Here is a 20,093-nt window from a genome sequence, read left to right as displayed (position 1 = left end):
ATAAACAAAACAGGGGTTTCCAAAATTAGAAAAAAAAGGATTAAAAGATATTGAGAAAATGGGCCCTTGAAAAGCATCTAACACCTGGAAAACCACCAACAGTCTCCGCATGACTGTAAACACGCTTCCGTTTCTGAGAGAATGTAGAAAATCAAGCCCCACTCCTGCTGTAGAACTCTACAATTACACTGTGAGCGGAGAACTCTGTATTTTGGGGTGTTTCCCAGACAGGGAATAAGCCCAGTTCACAAAATAGGAGGGTATAGTCCGGGACTAGGCTTATTTCCTGTCTGGGAAACCACACCTGTGGGTCAGAATGGATGTGAAGGAGCTGTAACTAAGAACATCTTAGAACTATTTGGGATTATTTGGATAATTGGAGGGCGGCACGGTGGCTTGGAGGTTGTGGGTTTGATTCCCGCTCCGGGTGACTGTCTGTGAGGAGTGTGGTGTGTTCTCTCTGTGTCCGCGTGGGTTTCCTCCGGGTGACTGTCTGTGAGGAGGGTGATGTGTTCTCCCTGTGTCTGCGTGGGTTTCCTCAGGGTGACTGTCTGTGAGGAGTGTGTTGTGTTCTCCCTGTGTCTGCGTGGGATTCCTCCGGGTGACTGTCGGTGAGGAGTGTGTTGTGTTCTCTCTGTGTCTGCGTGGGTTTCCTCCGGGTGACTGTCTGTGAGGAGTGTGTTGTGTTCTCCCTGTGTCTGCGTGGGATTCCTCCGGGTGACTGTCTGTGAGGAGTGTGGTGTGTTCTCTCTGTGTCTGCGTGGGTTTCCTCCGGGTGACTGTCTGTGAGGAGTGTGGTGTGTTCTCTCTGTGTCTGAATGGGTTTCCTCCGGGTGACTGTCTGTGAGGAGTGTGGTGTGTTCTCCCTGTGTCTGCGTGGGTTTCCTCCGGGTGACTGTCTGTGAGGAGTGTGGTGTGTTCTCCCTGTGTCTGCATGGGTTTCCTCCGGGTGCTCCGGTTTTCTCCCACAGTCCAAAAACACAAGTTGGTAGGTGGATTGGCGACTCCAAGGTGTTCATAGGTGTGAGTGTATGAGTGAATGTGTGTGTCTGTGTTGCCCTGTGAAGGACTGGTGCCCCCTCCAGGGTGTATTCCCGCCTTGCGCCCAATGATTCCAGGTAGGCTCTGGACCCACCGCGACCCTGAACTGGATAAGGGTTACAGATAATGAATGAATGAATGGGTAGTTGGAAGCAGACAACACAACCAGCGTATTGTACTGGATGGTCATTTTGACTGGAAATTAAATGAAGGTTGGTCTCAGACTTTCGCACAGCGCTGTGTATTGTTTAAAAGAAAATGCTTACTATGACAGATCCAATTTCAGCGCGACTGCATGACTAAGTGCCCGTGTTGGATTTTGTGCTCACAGAAGAGGAGGAAGAAGAGGGCAGTGAAAACAGCGATGAAGGACACACTGTCAAATCCCTGCCCTCCAGGGAGCGCCCTTCCAGCTCCATTGTAAAGGACCCCTCCCCTTCCTCTGTCGTCAAACTGGAAGCCAATCAGAAGGCGAAAAATAAGAGAGAGAGACAGGAACTGTACGGTAAGTCTGAAATTACACTCACGTCATGCAGAAATGCCTCAGTGAACTTCATATAGACTTCAGATGCACTGTTAGCTTCAGCGCAAATTACAGTTCCAATTAGGGTTTAACCCCTTGGAGTCACTGATCAAACTAATTCCAGAAAACCAAGTCATGTTGAACATTGCTGGCAATTTCAGTCAAAAAATGCTTGTTTTTATTTGATGAGGACAGACAAAATAGAACAGATATCATCATTTAAATGGGATTTTAAAAAATCACACACCCACGTGAGAGTGTGTGAGTGAACGTGTGAGTGTGTGTTGCCCTGTGAAGGACTGGCGCCCCCTCCAGTGTGTGTTCCCGCCTTGCGCTCAATGATTCCAGGTAGGCTCTGGACCCACCACGACCCTGAACTGGATAAGGGTTACAGACAATGAATGAATGAATGACACACCCACGTGAGTAAAAGTACAGAAAATGGGATGGGACAGGAGCTCCATTTCTTTTAATATTTTCATCAATTTTGATCTTATAGAAGAAGAAAAAAGGTTGGACTCTTTACTACAAGCTGAATGCAGTAATAGGTTGTGGGGGTGTGAACTTGCTGGAAGAGAAAGAGAGAGAGAATGAGCGAAGGGAGAGAGAGAGAGAGACGGCTGAAAAAAATAGATTAGAAAACAACAACACAATATTCTATTAATAAAGTATCCTAAGGGCCACTACCGTGTTCATTCACACTACACAGATAAGAGCCCCTGGGCAAGACTCCTAATATTACACTTCCAGACTACTGTAATATGATTACAGCTGTGAGTTGCTTTGGATAAAAGTGCCTGTTGAATGCCATGAATGTACATAAATGCTTCGGAGCCTGTAAAACTGTTAACAACCACACAAATGGCTGCTTCTGTTATTTCCAAGCAAAGATCTGTGTAAATTTGGCTTAAACGTCCACACTGACCTCAGCCCAAACAGCAGCAAACACACTGCCATCTGCATTTTGTCTCAAGAACCGTAACCCTTAACCGTTCCAGGCTCACAGCTTCACTCTGGCACTGAAGGTGATGTAAAGGTGAAGAAGAAGGCCCCCTGCAGACCAGCCCCTGTTACTGCAGCCAAGCCCCCGGGAGTGCGGAGGAGACCGGGTCGGCCCCGGCTGCAGGAGAAACCCTGGACGGGTCACTACCGCAAACCTACGGGCCTCCTGTCATTCTCCACCACCAGCGAGAGGCTGAGGAGGGCCACCCGAAAAAGCTCCATGCTACGAGGAGCGGTCAGCAAGGTGAGTGCACTGATGCGTTAGCCTTCAATTCATCAATTCCCAGGAGTCCTCGGAAACTGTTTACTCTCTTTGGGAGGGTTGGATGGCTGAGGCATTTCTATTAGCCTCCATCACTCAGTATGATGCAAGTCGGTGTGGATGTCACAAAAAGAGTGGTAATGTTATTAACAGTTGGTTGAAGCATATGCTGGACTTGGTTGCATTGTTTTATTTATGGAGTCTTTGCTAATGGGTGGATTTGGCAGTGGATTCATTGTACTCACTATACTTTATCAACCACTGTCTCATTCTTTCTTCTCTATTTCACTACGACAGCGAAAGCTTTGCTGGTCGGGTGTCGCGCAGTCTCCTCAGAGTGATGACAATGAGTGCAAAAGGAGGACCAGATTCAGACAGGTAAACATACAAACGTGAACACGAGGAGCACCATAAAACACACAAATCAGTACAGACACTCTTCACCACAGAGGCTGCAATTTGGAGTATTCATGTGTGTTGGGTGTCTGTTATTGTGTGTTGTGTGTCTGTTATTGTGTGTTGGTGTCTGTTATTGTGTGTTGTGTATCTGTTATTATGTATTTGAGTCTGTTGTGTATTTGTGTCTGTTATTGCGTGTTGGGTGTCTGTTATTGCGTGTTGGGTGTCTGTTATTGTGTATTTGTTTCTGTTATTGTGTGTTGTGTGTCTGTTATTGTGTGTTGTGTGTCTGTTATTGTGTGTTGTGTATCTGTTATTATGTATTTGAGTCTGTTGTGTATTTGTGTCTGTTATTGTGTATTTGTGTCTGTTATTGTGTGTTGGGTGTCTGTTATTGTGTATTTGTTTCTGTTATTGTGTATTTGTGTCTGTTATTGTGTGTTGTGTATCTGTTATTATGTATTTGAGTCTGTTGTGTATTTGTGTCTGTTATTGCGTGTTGGGTGTCTGTTATTGCGTGTTGGGTGTCTGTTATTGTGTATTTGTTTCTGTTATTGTGTGTTGTGTGTCTGTTATTGTGTGTTGTGTGTCTGTTATTGTGTGTTGTGTGTCTGTTATTGTGTGTTGTGTATCTGTTATTATGTATTTGAGTCTGTTGTGTATTTGTGTCTTATTGTGTATTTGTGTCTGTTATTGTGTGTTGGGTGTCTGTTATTGTGTATTTGTTTCTGTTATTGTGTATTTGTGTCTGTTATTGTGTGTTGTGTATCTGTTATTATGTATTTGAGTCTGTTGTGTATTTGTGTCTGTTATTGTGTGTTGGTGTCTGTTATTGTGTGTTGGGTGTCTGTTATTGTGTGTTGGGTGTCTGTTATTGTGTATTTGTTTCTGTTATTGTGTGTTGGGTGTCTGTTATTGTGTGTTGGTGTCTGTTATTGTGTGTTGGTGTCTGTTATTGTGTGTTGGGTGTCTGTTATTGTGTATTTGTTTCTGTTATTGTGTATTTGTGTCTGTTATTGTGTATTTGTGTCTGTTATTGTGTGTTGGGTGTCTGTTATTGTGTATTTGTCTCTGTTATTGTGTGTTGGGTGTCTGTTATTGTGTATTTGTTTCTGTTATTGTGTATTTGTGTCTGTTATTGTGTATTTGTGTCTGTTATTATGTGTTGGGTGTCTGTTGTTGTGTGTTGGGTGTCTGTTATTGTGTATTTGTGTCTGTTATTGTGTGTTGGGTGTCTGTTATTGTGTGTTGTGTGTATTGTATTGTGTATTTGTCTGTTATTGTGTGTTGGGTGTCTGTTATTGTGTGTTGGGTGTCTGTTATTGTGTGTTGGGTGTCTGTTATTGTGTGTTGGGTGTCTGTTATTGCGTGTTGGGTGTCTGTTATTGCGTGTTGGGTGTCTGTTATTGCGTGTTGGGTGTCTGTTATTGTGTATTTGTTTCTGTTATTGTGTATTTGTGTCTGTTATTGTGTATTTGTGTCTGTTATTGTGTGTTGGGTGTCTGTTATTGTGTATTTGTCTCTGTTATTGTGTGTTGGGTGTCTGTTATTGTGTATTTGTTTCTGTTATTGTGTATTTGTGTCTGTTATTGTGTATTTGTGTCTGTTATTGTGTATTTGTGTTTGTTATTATGTGTTGGGTGTCTGTTGTTGTGTGTTGGGTGTCTGTTATTGTGTATTTGTGTCTGTTATTGTGTGTTGGGTGTCTGTTATTGTGTGTTGTGTGTATTGTATTGTGTATTTGTCTGTTATTGTGTGTTGGGTGTCTGTTATTGTGTGTTGGGTGTCTGTTATTGTGTGTTGGGTGTCTGTTATTGTGTGTTGGGTGTCTGTTATTGCGTGTTGGGTGTCTGTTATTGCGTGTTGGGTGTTTGTTATTGCGTGTTGGGTGTCTGTTATTGCGTGTTGGGTGTCTGTTATTGTGTATTTGTTTCTGTTATTGTGTGTTGTGTGTCTGTTATTGTGTGTTGTGTGTCTGTTATTGTGTGTTGTGTATCTGTTATTATGTATTTGAGTCTGTTGTGTATTTGTGTCTGTTATTGTGTGTTGGGTGTCTGTTATTGTGTATTTGTTTCTGTTATTGTGTATTTGTGTCTGTTATTGTGTATTTGTTTCTGTTATTGTGTATTTGTGTCTTATTGTGTGTTGTGTATCTGTTATTATGTATTTGAGTCTGTTGTGTATTTGTGTCTGTTATTGTGTGTTGGTGTCTGTTATTGTGTGTTGGGTGTCTGTTATTGTGTGTTGGGTATCTGTTATTGTGTGTTGGGTGTCTGTTATTGTGTGTTGGGTATCTGTTATTGTGTGTTGGGTATCTGTTATTGTGTGTTGGGTGTCTGTTATTGTGTCTGTTATTGTGTGTTGGGTATCTGTTATTGTGTGTTGGGTATCTGTTATTGTGTGTTGGGTGTCTGTTATTGTGTGTTGGGTATCTGTTATTGTGTGTTGGGTATCTGTTATTGTGTGTTGGGTGTCTGTTATTGTGTGTTGGGTGTCTGTTATTGTGTGTTGGGTGTCTGTTATTGTGTCTGTTATTGTGTGTTGGGTGTCTGTTATTGTGTGTTGGGTGTCTGTTATTGTGTGTTGTGTATCTGTTATTGTGTGTTGGGTGTCTGTTATTGTGTGTTGGGTGTCTATTATTGTGTGTTGGGTGTCTGTTATTGTGTCTGTTATTGTGTGTTGGGTGTCTGTTATTGTGTGTTGGGTGTCTGTTATTGTGTGTTGGGTGTCTGTTATTGTGTGTTGTGTATCTGTTATTGTGTGTTGGGTGTCTATTATTGTGTGTTGGGTGTCTGTTATTGTGTCTGTTATTGTGTGTTGGGTGTCTGTTATTGTGTGTTGGGTGTCTGTTATTGTGTATTTGTTTCTGTTATTGTGTATTTGTGTCTGTTATTGTGTATTTGTGTCTGTTATTGTGTGTTGGGTGTCTGTTATTGTGTATTTGTCTCTGTTATTGTGTGTTGGGTGTCTGTTATTGTGTATTTGTTTCTGTTATTGTGTATTTGTGTCTGTTATTGTGTATTTGTGTCTGTTATTGTGTATTTGTGTTTGTTATTATGTGTTGGGTGTCTGTTGTTGTGTGTTGGGTGTCTGTTATTGTGTATTTGTGTCTGTTATTGTGTGTTGGGTGTCTGTTATTGTGTGTTGTGTGTATTGTATTGTGTATTTGTCTGTTATTGTGTGTTGGGTGTCTGTTATTGTGTGTTGGGTGTCTGTTATTGTGTGTTGGGTGTCTGTTATTGCGTGTTGGGTGTCTGTTATTGCGTGTTGGGTGTCTGTTATTGTGTGTTGGGTGTCTGTTATTGTGTGTTGGGTGTCTGTTATTGTGTGTTGGGTGTCTGTTATTGCATGTTGGGTGTCTGTTATTGCGTGTTGGGTGTCTGTTATTGTGTATTTGTTTCTGTTATTGTGTATTTGTGTCTGTTATTGTGTATTTGTGTCTGTTATTGTGTGTTGGGTGTCTGTTATTGTGTATTTGTCTCTGTTATTGTGTGTTGGGTGTCTGTTATTGTGTATTTGTTTCTGTTATTGTGTATTTGTGTCTGTTATTGTGTATTTGTGTCTGTTATTGTGTATTTGTGTTTGTTATTATGTGTTGGGTGTCTGTTGTTGTGTGTTGGGTGTCTGTTATTGTGTATTTGTGTCTGTTATTGTGTGTTGGGTGTCTGTTATTGTGTGTTGTGTGTATTGTATTGTGTATTTGTCTGTTATTGTGTGTTGGGTGTCTGTTATTGTGTGTTGGGTGTCTGTTATTGTGTGTTGGGTGTCTGTTATTGCGTGTTGGGTGTCTGTTATTGCGTGTTGGGTGTTTGTTATTGTGTGTTGGGTGTCTGTTATTGCGTGTTGGGTGTCTGTTATTGTGTATTTGTTTCTGTTATTGTGTGTTGTGTGTCTGTTATTGTGTGTTGTGTGTCTGTTATTGTGTGTTGTGTATCTGTTATTATGTATTTGAGTCTGTTGTGTATTTGTGTCTGTTATTGTGTGTTGGGTGTCTGTTATTGTGTATTTGTTTCTGTTATTGTGTATTTGTGTCTGTTATTGTGTATTTGTTTCTGTTATTGTGTATTTGTGTCTTATTGTGTGTTGTGTATCTGTTATTATGTATTTGAGTCTGTTGTGTATTTGTGTCTGTTATTGTGTGTTGGTGTCTGTTATTGTGTGTTGGGTGTCTGTTATTGTGTGTTGGGTATCTGTTATTGTGTGTTGGGTGTCTGTTATTGTGTCTGTTATTGTGTGTTGGGTATCTGTTATTGTGTGTTGGGTATCTGTTATTGTGTGTTGGGTGTCTGTTATTGTGTGTTGGGTATCTGTTATTGTGTGTTGGGTATCTGTTATTGTGTGTTGGGTGTCTGTTATTGTGTGTTGGGTGTCTGTTATTGTGTGTTGGGTGTCTGTTATTGTGTCTGTTATTGTGTGTTGGGTGTCTGTTATTGTGTGTTGGGTGTCTGTTATTGTGTGTTGTGTATCTGTTATTGTGTGTTGGGTGTCTGTTATTGTGTGTTGGGTGTCTATTATTGTGTGTTGGGTGTCTGTTATTGTGTCTGTTATTGTGTGTTGGGTGTCTGTTATTGTGTGTTGGGTGTCTGTTATTGTGTGTTGTGTATCTGTTATTGTGTGTTGGGTGTCTATTATTGTGTGTTGGGTGTCTGTTATTGTGTCTGTTATTGTGTGTTGGGTGTCTGTTATTGTGTGTTGGGTGTCTGTTTGCATGTCAGTCAAATTCCCTTTTTACTGCGGTAGGAGGCCGTTCGTGGCCACATTAAGTGGAGGAAGGTACCAGACTCTCCCTAGAGAGATGTGAGACTAGTTACAGGTTTTGTGTATTTGTATCTGTTGCGGTGTATTGTGTATGTGTTATTGTGTATTTGTGTCTGTTATTGTGTGTTGGGTATCTGTTATTATCTATTATGTGTATCTGTTGGTCATAGTGTATCTGTTATTGGGTATTTGTTAACGTGTGTTTGACGGTGTGTTGCGTATGTGTGTGTGATGCAGTCTAAAGGCCGAGCGGTCAGTCGTCTTCTGGAGAGCTTTGCCGCAGACGATGGCTTCCACCTGGGTGAAGACAGCAGCTTTTCTGACGAGGAAGAGGGGGGTGATCCTCCAGGTAACAGCAGCAGTAACATCCTGGCCTTTGTTCGATATTGATTCATGTCAGAATTCACCATATCATCACTCAACACAAATGGCCGTAGTGTTCAGTCTTCAGTAATGACTTGTTTTCTTCGTGTTTGTGTTCGACTCTCAGCTCCTCCCAGCTGCGTACTGACCAAAGAGTTGCTGAGCGATGGGCTCAAAGTTCTGGTTTCTAAGGAGGACGAGCTGTTGTACGCTGCCAGAGTGAGAATGCTGGATGTGTCTGACATGTAAGTACAGAACACACACTCTCGCACTCACACATACACACACACTCCAGACATAACACAAACATCCGTCTTTACGGATTGTAAGCATCTATCCACATGTGTTTATTAGGTCTAATTTTCTCTTATTGAACCATGTCTGAACCATGACTTTCAGCACATTTGGTGCTTTCCAACACACCTGATCTGAGAACAGAATCTTATTAGAACCCTATTTAGCTGCATATCTCAGGGCAGCAATGCATTCAGCGATGCTGGGCTTGGCCCCTTTAATTCATTTAAATCCATTGCAGTAACACGATCACGACCGGCCACAGAGAAATGACTTAGCACTTACAATAAGAGCTTTGTGTCTGCTGCCTTATTTCCTATCACTGTGTAAAATATGCACAGTGCTGTCAGTCAATAAACAATCAATACTTCTCTGAAATGAATCATGATTGATCTCATTGTCCCTTCTTCAAATGAAACCTTTAATAATGGGTATTTACATGTAGAATAAAGGATCAAAGTAAAATAAACGCGGATGTATAATAGCGTATCAATATTTAATATAATCACAGTAATGAAGTTAAAATGCTAGCACTTCTTTGTATCTTTGGGAGGAAAATAAAAGTGTTGCGTGAAACGCATGACACACTGCCTCACGAAAACCATTCTTTATTTACTGTAACGTAATATCTCAGTGTTTTGTGTTTTTTAAATTAAAGTCTCTTAATTTGCTCAGTAAAAGTTTCAGGGAGAGCTTTAGCACCGGACACAGAAGCTTTAATGGAGAACATTAATGCTACAGAGCAGCTTGTGGCTCAAATAAGGAAACAAGAGCTTCCATGTGTTTGTGTGTGTGCACATGAAAGAGAGAGGGGACAAGAGAGAGAGAGAGAGAACGAAAGAGAGAGAGAATGAGAGAGAATGAAAGAGAGAGAGAGAAAAAGAGAGCGAGAGAATGAAAGAGAAAGAGAAAGCAAGAGAGAGATAGAGAAAGAGAGGGAGAGAAAGAGAGAGAGAAAATGAGAGAGAAAGCAAGAGAGAGAGAGAGATAACGAAAGATATATATATATATAGTGAGAGAGAGGTATGATATTGAATGCCTAGTCTACATTTTGAATAGCAGTGTGTTTATATATCACTAAATGTTGTACCGTTTTAACTCATTTTAACTGTATTCTTCTCAGCTATAGTTTAGTTTTATTTATTTATTTTGAGAATGTCTTTGTATTTCATTATATTTTCATTTATTTTATTTTATTTCTGTTTCCTATTTCCTTTACTCTAGTATTTGTGTAACGTGTGCAGACAGTGGTCAAAGCATTTCACTGCGCGTTGTACTGTGTGTAACTGAGTATGTAGGGGACAGATAAACTTCCATTTGATTTGACTCTGTTGCGTTTATCAGAGGCATGATATTGTGAACTCCTACACTTTTTGTGGACTGTACAGAGGTCAGTATCTAAGTGCAGAAAAGGGGAGTTCCAGTTCACCAGAGTTTTTTTTTTTTGGGAAGCACTTGGTCTTTGACGTTCCGCAGCAGAGGGTCTCAGTCACAGGCCGAGAGTGTGTGTGTGTGTGAGGGGGGGGCGGGGGTAGCGCTGGACATGGGAAGTCGAGCATTACACACACAGCTGAAAATAACTCCTTTGTACTCTCCCCTCTCGCTCTCTCTTTCAGCTACAGTATTGTTATCGATGGAGAGAGAGGAAACCGCCCCAGAATCTACTCCCTGGAGCAGCTCTTGCAGGAAGCGGTGAGTTCTCCTTCAAATTGGAGAGCTAAAGCCTGCCCACGCTCAGAGATTTAGCCTCTCAGGACTATCCTCTTACACACACACACACACACACACACACACACACCCCTTTCCTCCACAGCTACCACACCAATGAACCCCCTCTGTACCACGGCTGTTTGAGATCACCACATCCTCCAGAGTCTCCTCTTCCATCACAACACAACACAACACAACACTTCAGGACACATCCTCTTTCCACATTATGCCATTTCCTGTCAGAACACACTTCTCTTAAAGCCCCCTACTGGGCATGACACCACACCAGGTTCGGTTCTTCTCACACCACCTCTTTAAGAGCGATATTAACCATTGGGTTAATGACCAGCTTCCTCTGCTTCTCCGTTCTCTTTAATGATCATTTTAAAGCTGTTACCTCAGCAACACTCTCCTTTTTCTATACAGACATTTAACAGTTATTCTAGTGTTTGTACATAAACCACAGATCCCTTTTTTTAAATGATAGACAAGGCCAAATTACAACACTTCTGAGAGATGTTCAGTGCTTCACGGAGCAGTGGTGGTTATATTCAAATTACACAGTGAAGCGCGGAGGTGTTGGACTGAAACACTGCATGTGGTAATGGTTACTCTTCAGAAGGGAATCTTCAAACTCTCACAGTACGTAAAGGAGGTGATGATTTCGGTGTCAGAACGTCTGTAATGTATCGCTCTCTGCCCACACCTCTGTGCATTTGAGCATCTCCGACTCTGTCCACCACCGCACAAAATACATCCATCCTCCCGTTGTGGGCTCTACCTCATTACGATGCCTTACAGCCCGTCGTTCTCGTGTTTCCTATAAACAATTATATTTAATTCAGCCTGAGGTGTAGGGCCCAAATGTGTGTGTGTGTGTGTAAGTGTGTATCAGAGGTCTCTTCCTTATGTTTTATGTGTTCCGTGCTGAACCCATGGGGTTATGCTAACATTACAGTTTATCTAAGGCATCGCAGAAATGGCCTCTAATTATACACTGTAAACCGCACTGCGTTCTTGGCTGCTGTCCTTTTTTTTTTTTCCTCCTTGTTCTTCTCACTCTGCCTGTGTGTGTGTGTGTGTGTGTGTGTGTGTGTGTGTGTGGGGTGGAGGGGTGATGATGTATAGCAGTGGTGTTTGCTGACTATTGTTCCACACACTTAGAACATCCCTCTCCTTTTATCACTGACCCAGAACGCTCTCAAAATACAGCAGCACTTTAAAGCTCCAGAAATCAGATCATAAACCTGGTGTTGGGGATTTGGTGTGTACACAGACCTTCTCAAAACCAGACAACATTAGGAGATGTTGTAGCACACAGAAGGTTAGAAGGTTAGCTCCTTGTGTAGAAGGACCTTCTGACCTCCAGAGCGTCGAAGCTTCTGTGTTTGGTTGGTGCCAATTGCCTGGATTTCCACCGTGACACAGAGGCCCTGGTTTTGAACTCCTGCCTGTGGACAACTGAAGCCGGCTCTTTTAGGAAACACTAGGTAGTGTATATTTACCTTAAAATTACAGCTTCACAACCATCGCTTCACTTAGCTGTAATAGGAAAAATAGAGGCTCTGTCCTCGCTGCTCTGTGCTCAGCAAAATATACTTTTTTTACACACTCCATCAGCTTTGGATTCATTGGTCAGCTTCTTTCGTTTGATTCATATGTTTTTTTCTTCTCCCGCTATTCCCTGTGGCGACCAAACGTTTTCTGCAGTGCCCCCTTTTTTATAGATGAGAGTATTTTCGGGCCCCCTCTGATCGTTTTGGAATATATATTAAACATTGTAATTATTTACACTGGGCGGCACGGTGGCGCAGCAGGTTAGTGTCGCTCCGGGTGACTGTCTGTGAGGAGTGTGGTGTGTTCTCCCTGTGTCTGTGTGGGTTTCCTCCGGGTGACTGTCTGTGAGGACTGTGGTGTGTTCTCTCTGTGTCTGTGTGGGTTTCCTCCGGGTGACTGTCTGTGAGGAATGTGGTGTGTTCTCCATGTGTCTGCGTGGGTTTCCTCCGGGTGACTGTCTGTGAGGAGTGTGGTGTGTTCTCCTTGTGTCTGCGTGGCTTTCCTCCGGGTGACTGTCTGTGAGGAGTGTGGTGTGTTCTCCCTGTGTCTGCGTGGGTTTCCTCCGGGTGACTGTCTGTGAGGAGTGTGGTGTGTTCTCCCTGTGTCTGCGTGGGTTTCCTCCGGGTGACTGTCTGTGAGGAGTGTGGTGTGTTCTCCCTGTGTCTGCGTGGGTTTTCTTCCGGGTGACTGTCTGTGAGGAGTGTGGTGTGTTCTCCCTGTGTCTGCGTGGGTTTCCTCCGGGTGCTCCGGTTTCCTCCCACAGTCCAAAAAAACACACGTTGGTAGGTGGATTGGCGACTCAAAAGTGTCCGTAAGTGTGAGTGTGTAAGTGAATGTGTGTGTCTGTGTTGCCCTGTGAAGGACTGGCGCCCCCTCCAGGGTGTGTTCCTGCCTTGCGCCCAATGATTCCAGGTAGGCTCTGGACCCACCGCGACCCTGAACTGGATAAGGGTTACAGATAATGAATGAATGAATTATTTACAACTAAAATTTGTTGCTGATCAAAACAAAATATTGTGAAAAATCACCTTTTACAGTGGAATTTATTACAAGCGACATGTGTCTCGTTCGTTTGCCTTGCTGCACCCCCACACAATAACGGCCATTTGGGAACCACTGGTTATCCACAGCCACACACAGGCTTTCAGACCCATGGTGTTGGGAAGTCTTCTCAGATTTGAAGCCTGATGTTTTTTTTTTTTATTCCAGTTTTTGAAACTCTTGTTTTAATTATTACTGACACTTTGGACTTTCCTCTTTCATCTGGAAGTGGATTGTTAATCTCCTCGGGGATCTCTGTAGCCGTTATAGATGCATGTAAGAAAGCAATACCCAGGGCAGCTGAGGTGTGTGTAGGTAGCTGCTTGTATCTTTGAAGGTTAATTATGTCACGACACCTTTGGGAACAATGAACTTGTACTTAATGGCCATTTTGAGTGGAAACTGGATAAACGCCAGGATGCTCTCCGACTTTTTCACAGTCCTGGACGCGTGCATATGATCCGTGTTACCTGCGAAAAATGTACTCCCCTGAAAACGGGCTCGCTTGACAAATGATGCCCCCCGCTAACTGCGCGGCTAGCTTGCCAAGACATGTTTTATCGTCTCTTGTGCCCCATTTAAATATTTCTCCCATCTCACCACACCGAAAACATTCACACACACACACACACACACACACACACACATTCTCTAGGGCTCTTCAGCAGCAAATTCCCTACAGTTCTTCGCATAAACATTTCACAACTTCTGTTTCAGGTTGGTCGAATCCAGGCCAGGATTTGGCCATCTCCCTTGCTCTCTGTCTCTCTCTCTCACACACACACACACACACACACAGACACAGAGTTGTTGTGCAGCTGCTCCACTGTGTAAACAGCAGTCTCTCAGCAGCTGGATCTAATTACACAAGCACTTCTACTTTCCCCAGCCTTCCATATCTCCAACAGCCTTTTTACCTTTGACTCCAATCTCCTGCTTCCATCACCAACACACACACACTCATTGGGCAGAAATCACTCTCGCTCGCTAGCCGCCATCCTGCCTCACACTTCATCAGTCAGAAAGTGTCGGTCGCTATGGCAACCCTAAATTAAAGCAACCTGAAAGAAGGGCTTGGCGGATGGCGGATGCTGGGCCCAGGCAGCATTGTGGAGAAGGAGAAACGCTGGCAGCCTGCAATCACAGCCGCCCCATTCAAAGCCTTTTTAGTATTAGTCAGCAAGTCGGTTCTTTCCGCCACTTTCAGGCCTGACTGGCACACTGGCATGAGATAAGTGCCGCTTTCAGCGACGCCACAGTGACTGCCCAGTGTGTGCGCGTGTGTGCTTGTTTGTTTGCCCCCCCCCCCCTCTGAGTCCAAACACCTCTTTCTCATGGATTATCACTGACTGAGCGAGGTGTATGTGTGTGTTTGTATGTGCCAGGTTCTGGATGTGCGTCCTGAAACCGAAGCAGTACTGACGGAGGGAACGAGGGTCTGCGCCTATTGGAGCGAGCGCTCGAGATGTCTCTACCCAGGCTACGTCCGCAGGGGTAAGAACTACTGTCGGTACTAGATACATCATCGCTGTTCAGTGAAAAACCTGTATATCCATTTCTGTGGATTTCTTTTGTTTACTGCTAATTTGAAATTCGGTGGTGTAACGGGTAGTGTCGCAGTCACACAGCTCCAGGGACCTGGAGGTTGTGGGTTCGATTCTCGCTCTGAGGGACTGTCTGTGAGGAGCGTGGTGTGTTCTCTCTGTGTCTGCGTGGGTTTCCTCCGGGTGACTGTCTGTGAGGAGTGTGGTGTGTTCTCTCTGTGTCTGCGTGGGTTTCCTCCGGGTGACTGTCTGTGAGGAGTGTGGTGTGTTCTCCCTGTGTCTGCGTGGGTTTCCTCCGGGTGACTGTCTGTGAGGAGTGTGGTGTGTTCTTTCTGTGTCTGCGTGGGTTTCCTCCGGGTGACTGTCTGTGAGGAGTGTAGTGTGTTCTCCCTGTGTCTGCGTGGGTTTCCTCCGGGTGACTGTCTATGAGGAGTGTGGTGTGTTCTCCCTGTGTCTGCGTGGGTTTCCTCCGGGTGACTGTCTGTGAGGAGTGTGGTGTGTTCTCCCTGTGTCTGCGTGGGTTTCCTCCGGGTGACTGTCTATGAGGAGTGTGGTGTGTTCTCCCTGTGTCTGCGTGGGTTTCCTCCGGGTGACTGTCTGTGAGGAGTGTGGTGTGTTCTCCCTGTGTCTGCGCGGGTTTCCTCCGGGTGACTGTCTGTGAGGAGTGTGGTGTGTTCTCCCTGTGTCTGCGTGGGTTTCCTCCGGGTGACTGTCTGTGAGGAGTGTGGTGTGTTCTCTCTGTGTCTGCGTGGGTTTCCTCCGGGTGACAGTCTATGAGGAGTGTGGTGTGTTCTCTCTGTGTCTGCATGGGTTTCCTCCGGGTGACTGTCTATGAGGAGTGTGGTGTGTTCTCCCTGTGTCTGTGTGGGTTTCCTCCGGGTGACTGTCTGTGAGGAGTGTGGTGTGTTCTCTCTGTGTCTGCGTGGGTTTCCTCCGGGTGACTGTCTGTGAGGAGTGTGGTGTGTTCTCTCTGTGTCCGTGTGGGTTTCCTCCAGGTGCTCCGGTTACCTCCCACAGTCCAAAAACACACGTTGGTAGGTGGATTGGCGACTCAAAAGTGTCCGTAGTTGTGAGTGAATGTTTTGCCCTGTGAAGGACTGGTGCCCCCTCCAGGGTGTATTCCCACCTTGCGCCTCCCACCTTGGGTTACAGACAATGAATGAATAAATGTTCTACACCGGCTTCTTTGAGTGATGCCACTGAAGAACCATTATTTGCTGATACTTTTAAATGAGTAAAAAAACCTTAAGATTGAGTGATGGATTTGGTTCTTTATGGAACCAAACGTTGTAGCACTTTTATTTCTAAGAGTGAAGTGTGGCTAGTTTTGTGCTTTTATCTTTCGACTCTACGTCTTGGTCGTAACGGGGAATGCTATGCTTGTTTTATTAGATGTTTGATCGAATCAAGTAAAAATTGCTCACAAATAAGAAATACTCTGTCAGACGCAATCAGAGAGTCCATATTTAATTAAAGAGGCAGTCGAGCAGAACTTGTTTCCATGTAAACGGGTCTACTCCTTCGACACAGCACTGCCATAGTGATCTGTAGTGGGAGATTTTCCAGTTTAAAGAACAGGAAAGTGGCACAATGCGCAAGTATTATTTGGAGAGTGATACTGACATGGTGGTCTGTTAGTGTCTGTTGCTCTTTGGGGGCACTGTGGGGGTCCTGACCGCTGAAGAAAAGGGTAAAAATAAAAAAAGGTGCATAGAGAGATGAATGTTTAGTCTGGAATTCACGTTTGAATCACTGCATTAGAGTAATGCTCTTTCTATTTGCTCCTAGGTGGCGCCAGTGAAGAGAGGAAGCCAGGTGGGGTGATGGTGGAGTTTGACGACGGGGATCGAGGACGGATCTCTCTGCACAATATCCGGCTCCTTCCCCCTGGCTACCAGGTCCAATGTGAGTTCCTCAGAACGTTCTCAGAAACCCAGCCTCGATAGAGCATTTTAAACAGAACCATATGTAGAAGCTCCCACGAACGCTGTATCATTGACGAATGATACAATTACTCCCCTCAATGTTTATACTGATGTTTTTCATTACTCAGTAATGAGGATTCATTTAGAATTTGCAGCCTCTTTCTGTGCTCGTGTAGGTGCTGAATCGAGTCCTATCCTGGTCTCCAGTGGTCGATTAGACAAGGCAGTTTCAGCCCAGGATGGAAGAAACTCACAAATTAGATCTGCAGAAAAAACAGTAAGCACCGAAGAAGCCAAAGCCCAGGAGAAACCAGCGAGAAGACCAGGTAGTTACTTCTCGGATTTTACATTGATGTAGTCGAGGATAAACAATCAGGAGTCACATTTCCTCTGAGGTTTCTTTGCTTATTACTGTTGATTACAGGCAATATAATATGCCTAAATATAATGCAAACAATTTTAATCTGTTCCTGAAACCACCGAGAAGACGTAGCTGGATGTTTATTTATGCAAATGCTTGGTTTTCCAGGGAGACCTAAAGGTTCAGGGCTGAAGAGGTTTATCTCCGACACTGTCGCTAAGAATCTGGCGTCTCCACTTACCTGGCCGTCGATTAATGTGCCTAGAAAGAAGCCTGTCAATCTGTTTCAGCTTAATGGCTCAGCCCCCAAGAAGGCCTCGAGGAACAGAGAGGCAGATATGTTTCCTCGTGCACCAGTCTCCATGACAACACCAGCCAAAGGCATCTTCAGTAGCAGCTCCTTCGAGGTGGACTCCTTCAGCAGCATAGCCAATGGCTACTCGTCCTTCTGCAGCCAGGCCTCTGGGACACCTCTAGGGGGCAGGAGCAGTCCCTATGGGCACAAGAGAAGGTCTGATGACCATGAGCTTCCTCGAGGGAAAAGAAATGAGTTCCTGGTCAAGCTGGATCATGAAGGAGTTACGTCTCCCAAGAACAAGAGCAGCAAGGCGCTGCTTTTGTTAGGAGGTTCGGGGTTTGGGTCGAAGAGCTTGGGTGCCCCACCCAGGCCCGAAGCCTATTCCCACCCTGTCCTGCTGGTGAAAGACAGCAGGAAGGGTGACAGCTCAAGGGCAGAACTCCTTCCCATCCAGAGAAAGCCCTCGCCACCTTTGCGAATGGGAGAATGCGGAGATCTAGGCCTTAGTTGCCACAGGGACTGCCACAGCTCTTACTCGGACATGGACGAGGAAGATGAAGACCAAAGGAGGAGAGGGGGTGGTTCCATGTTGCCGTCGGCCTCAAGCGGCATGAGGACAGCCGGTCGCTTCCTCTCTCGCCTCTCCGTGTCTTCGTCTTCCTCGGGATCGTCTAGTTCTTCCAGTTCGGGCTCTATCTCCAGCTCCAGCCTCTGCTCCTCTGACAACGACTCCTCCTACAGCTCTGAGGACGAAGAGAGCTCTACGCTGCTCCTGCAGAGCTGCCTGACCCCTCACCACTCCCTGCTTCAGCCTCCCAAACACCCCACGGGACCCGCACAGCACTCCTTTGTGGCCAAAGCCGTGGCCGTGTCCAACGCCAAATACGGAAACGCCAACCACGGTAGCGTCAGCAAGCCGCCGAAGAGGAAAGAGTGTCCCGGTTCACCTTCTAAATCCTCTAAGGACCTGGTCAAGAAGCAAAAGCTGCTGGCTGACCAGGGCAGGCCCAAAGTATCACCCTTCCTTCCAGCCAGGCAACTGTGGAGATGGTCTGGGAGCCCCACTCAGGTAAGTCTCAAGCTGTATGAGGCCAAATGAATAACGAAACATTGCCATTTACTGCGTTATTTCTGCGAGACAGACATCGTTTCTGTGTGACATAATGAATCAAACGTTTCTTCTTCTCAAGAGACGTGGGCTGAAAGGAAAAGCTCGTAAGCTCTTCTACAAGGCCATAGTGCGGGGCAGGGAAATGGTGCGTATAGGAGACTGCGCGGTGTTCCTGTCGGCCGGCCGGCCACACTTGCCCTACATTGGCCGCATTGAGAGCTTCTGGGAGTCCTGGACTAGCAGCATGGTGGTGAAGGTCAAGTGGTTCTACCATCCTGAGGAGACCAAACTGGGCAAGAGGCACCAGGATGGCAAGGTAACCAGGCTTTCTTTAGGTTTAGGACGGCAGCTAAGGATTTCTGTGTACCACATTTACCAAAGAAACTGTTTCCCACAAATATATTTACAGGCCACTTACAGAGCTTTTAACTCTTAGTAAATGGTAGGCGTATTAAAATCTGAATATGCATTTCCTCTCCCCAGCATGCCCTGTATCAATCATGCCACGAAGATGAGAACGACGTGCAGACAATCTCTCATAAGTGCCAGGTGGTGAGCTTTGAGGAATACGAGCGCGTGAGCCGTAACAGGAAGCCTGGCAGCGGCCTTCAGGACCTGTACTACCTGGCCGGCACCTATGACCCCACCAGCGGCCAGCTGCTCACCGCAGACGGGGTGTCCATCCGCTGCTAGCTCTGGTTTTGCGTGTACCACCGAGTCCTGGCCGTGCGGTTCCTCTAGCAGTGGGCTGTCATTGAGCATTTGACAGGAGACCAACTCGAGCAAGACGGGGTACAGGGAGGAGCAGCTGTGATTATTCCGTTTCCAAAAGGGTACGGAGGAAACAACCCGTAGTCTCCCGGCGCTAAGCACCTGGATTCTCAAAGACAAAGTGCTACCGACCGCAGGCAGTCTGCCCAAGGTCCAGCTTGGTCTGTGGAGGATAAGAATACTTGACTTTCTAAGAACCTACATTCTATTTAAGGTCACCAAAGTGAAACTCTTAGTGGGTTTGGAGAGCCCCGCTCTCGGTCTGTGAATTCCGCAGCCGAGGATCTGAGACGGAGATGGCGTGTCATGATTCCAGGGATATTTAAGTACATAGCAGATTTAAATATATTAAGTTCACGTATGTGTATATAGAAGGAAGTATTTCCTATCAAGCCATACACTTCAGTACCTCTTGCCTGTCTTCTTATTCAGGTGTATAGTGTACAGATTGCTCGTGTGATTGGTTCTTTTGTTGTCGTTTCATTTCTTTTCTCATCGTTGTCTATATCTGTATATACAAAAGTTATTTTATATGCGTGATGTACAGTACATAATGAGGCTTATCGTCCCATGCTTTGATTGATTTATTTTTCTATGAGCGATAAATATGAAGCGGAGAGATGAACTGAACATGTCTACGTTGCACTGCACATTGCCTGCTGAGACAGAACAAGGAAAGGCTTATGAGTTCCAGTCATGTTTATGGCTGCACTTTGGGCATTTTCTTTTATTTTTTATTTTATTATTATTATTATTATTATTCATTTCGATTCTCTGTTAATTTCTTTACATTCGTGCCCCGCCCCTCCCTCCCCCACACTCCTCCAAAATGAAAAGAGTTCTAATATAAAAGGAAAGATGAATTTAAGAGGGAAATATATGGAAATTGATTATGGATAATTAGAGGGACTACTCATAGGTATAAAATACCAGGAAAAAAAGAATCTATATAAATATATATCTATATAATAATAATAATGCACACCCTTCTGCAATCAGTTAGTTTCTTAATGTCTTGCACTGCTTATGTCCTGTTTTGCTTGCTGACAATGTTTCTTTCACCTGTCTACCCATCAGTCAGTGGTTGCTGCCTATTGACAGAGTGTCTTGCCAAGGCCGAGGCAACGGAGAAA

At 44.8% G+C, this 20,093-nt stretch overlaps 1 protein-coding gene across 3 annotated transcripts in view; it reads left to right on the top strand.

Moving 5' to 3' along the window:
* Positions 1–19,752, top strand: part of LOC136664640 (BAH and coiled-coil domain-containing protein 1) — a 116,316-nt gene extending 96,564 nt beyond the window's left edge. For 2 of the 3 annotated variants that reach the window (XM_066641961.1, XM_066641960.1), the window contains exons 18-29: positions 1,373–1,546; positions 2,563–2,810; positions 3,126–3,206; positions 8,223–8,334; positions 8,476–8,593; positions 10,259–10,334; positions 14,336–14,444; positions 16,283–16,399; positions 16,596–16,745; positions 16,949–18,147; positions 18,269–18,505; positions 18,673–19,752. In XM_066641961.1, the coding sequence (XP_066498058.1) occupies positions 1,373–1,546; positions 2,563–2,810; positions 3,126–3,206; positions 8,223–8,334; positions 8,476–8,593; positions 10,259–10,334; positions 14,336–14,444; positions 16,283–16,399; positions 16,596–16,745; positions 16,949–18,147; positions 18,269–18,505; positions 18,673–18,882 (2,831 nt within the window). In that variant the 3' untranslated portion in view covers positions 18,883–19,752. Of the gene's footprint in view, positions 1–1,372; positions 1,547–2,562; positions 2,811–3,125; positions 3,207–8,222; positions 8,335–8,475; positions 8,594–10,258; positions 10,335–14,335; positions 14,445–16,282; positions 16,400–16,595; positions 16,746–16,948; positions 18,148–18,268; positions 18,506–18,672 lie in introns of those variants that run through there. The other variant, XM_066641962.1, reaches the window with a different exon arrangement.
* The last annotated feature ends 341 nt before the right edge of the window (positions 19,753–20,093 follow it).

The sequence above is a fragment of the Hoplias malabaricus genome, chromosome 13 (assembly GCF_029633855.1).
Source record: "Hoplias malabaricus isolate fHopMal1 chromosome 13, fHopMal1.hap1, whole genome shotgun sequence".
Lineage (NCBI taxonomy): Eukaryota > Metazoa > Chordata > Actinopteri > Characiformes > Erythrinidae > Hoplias > Hoplias malabaricus.
This window is presented reverse-complemented; position numbering and strand designations above follow the sequence as displayed.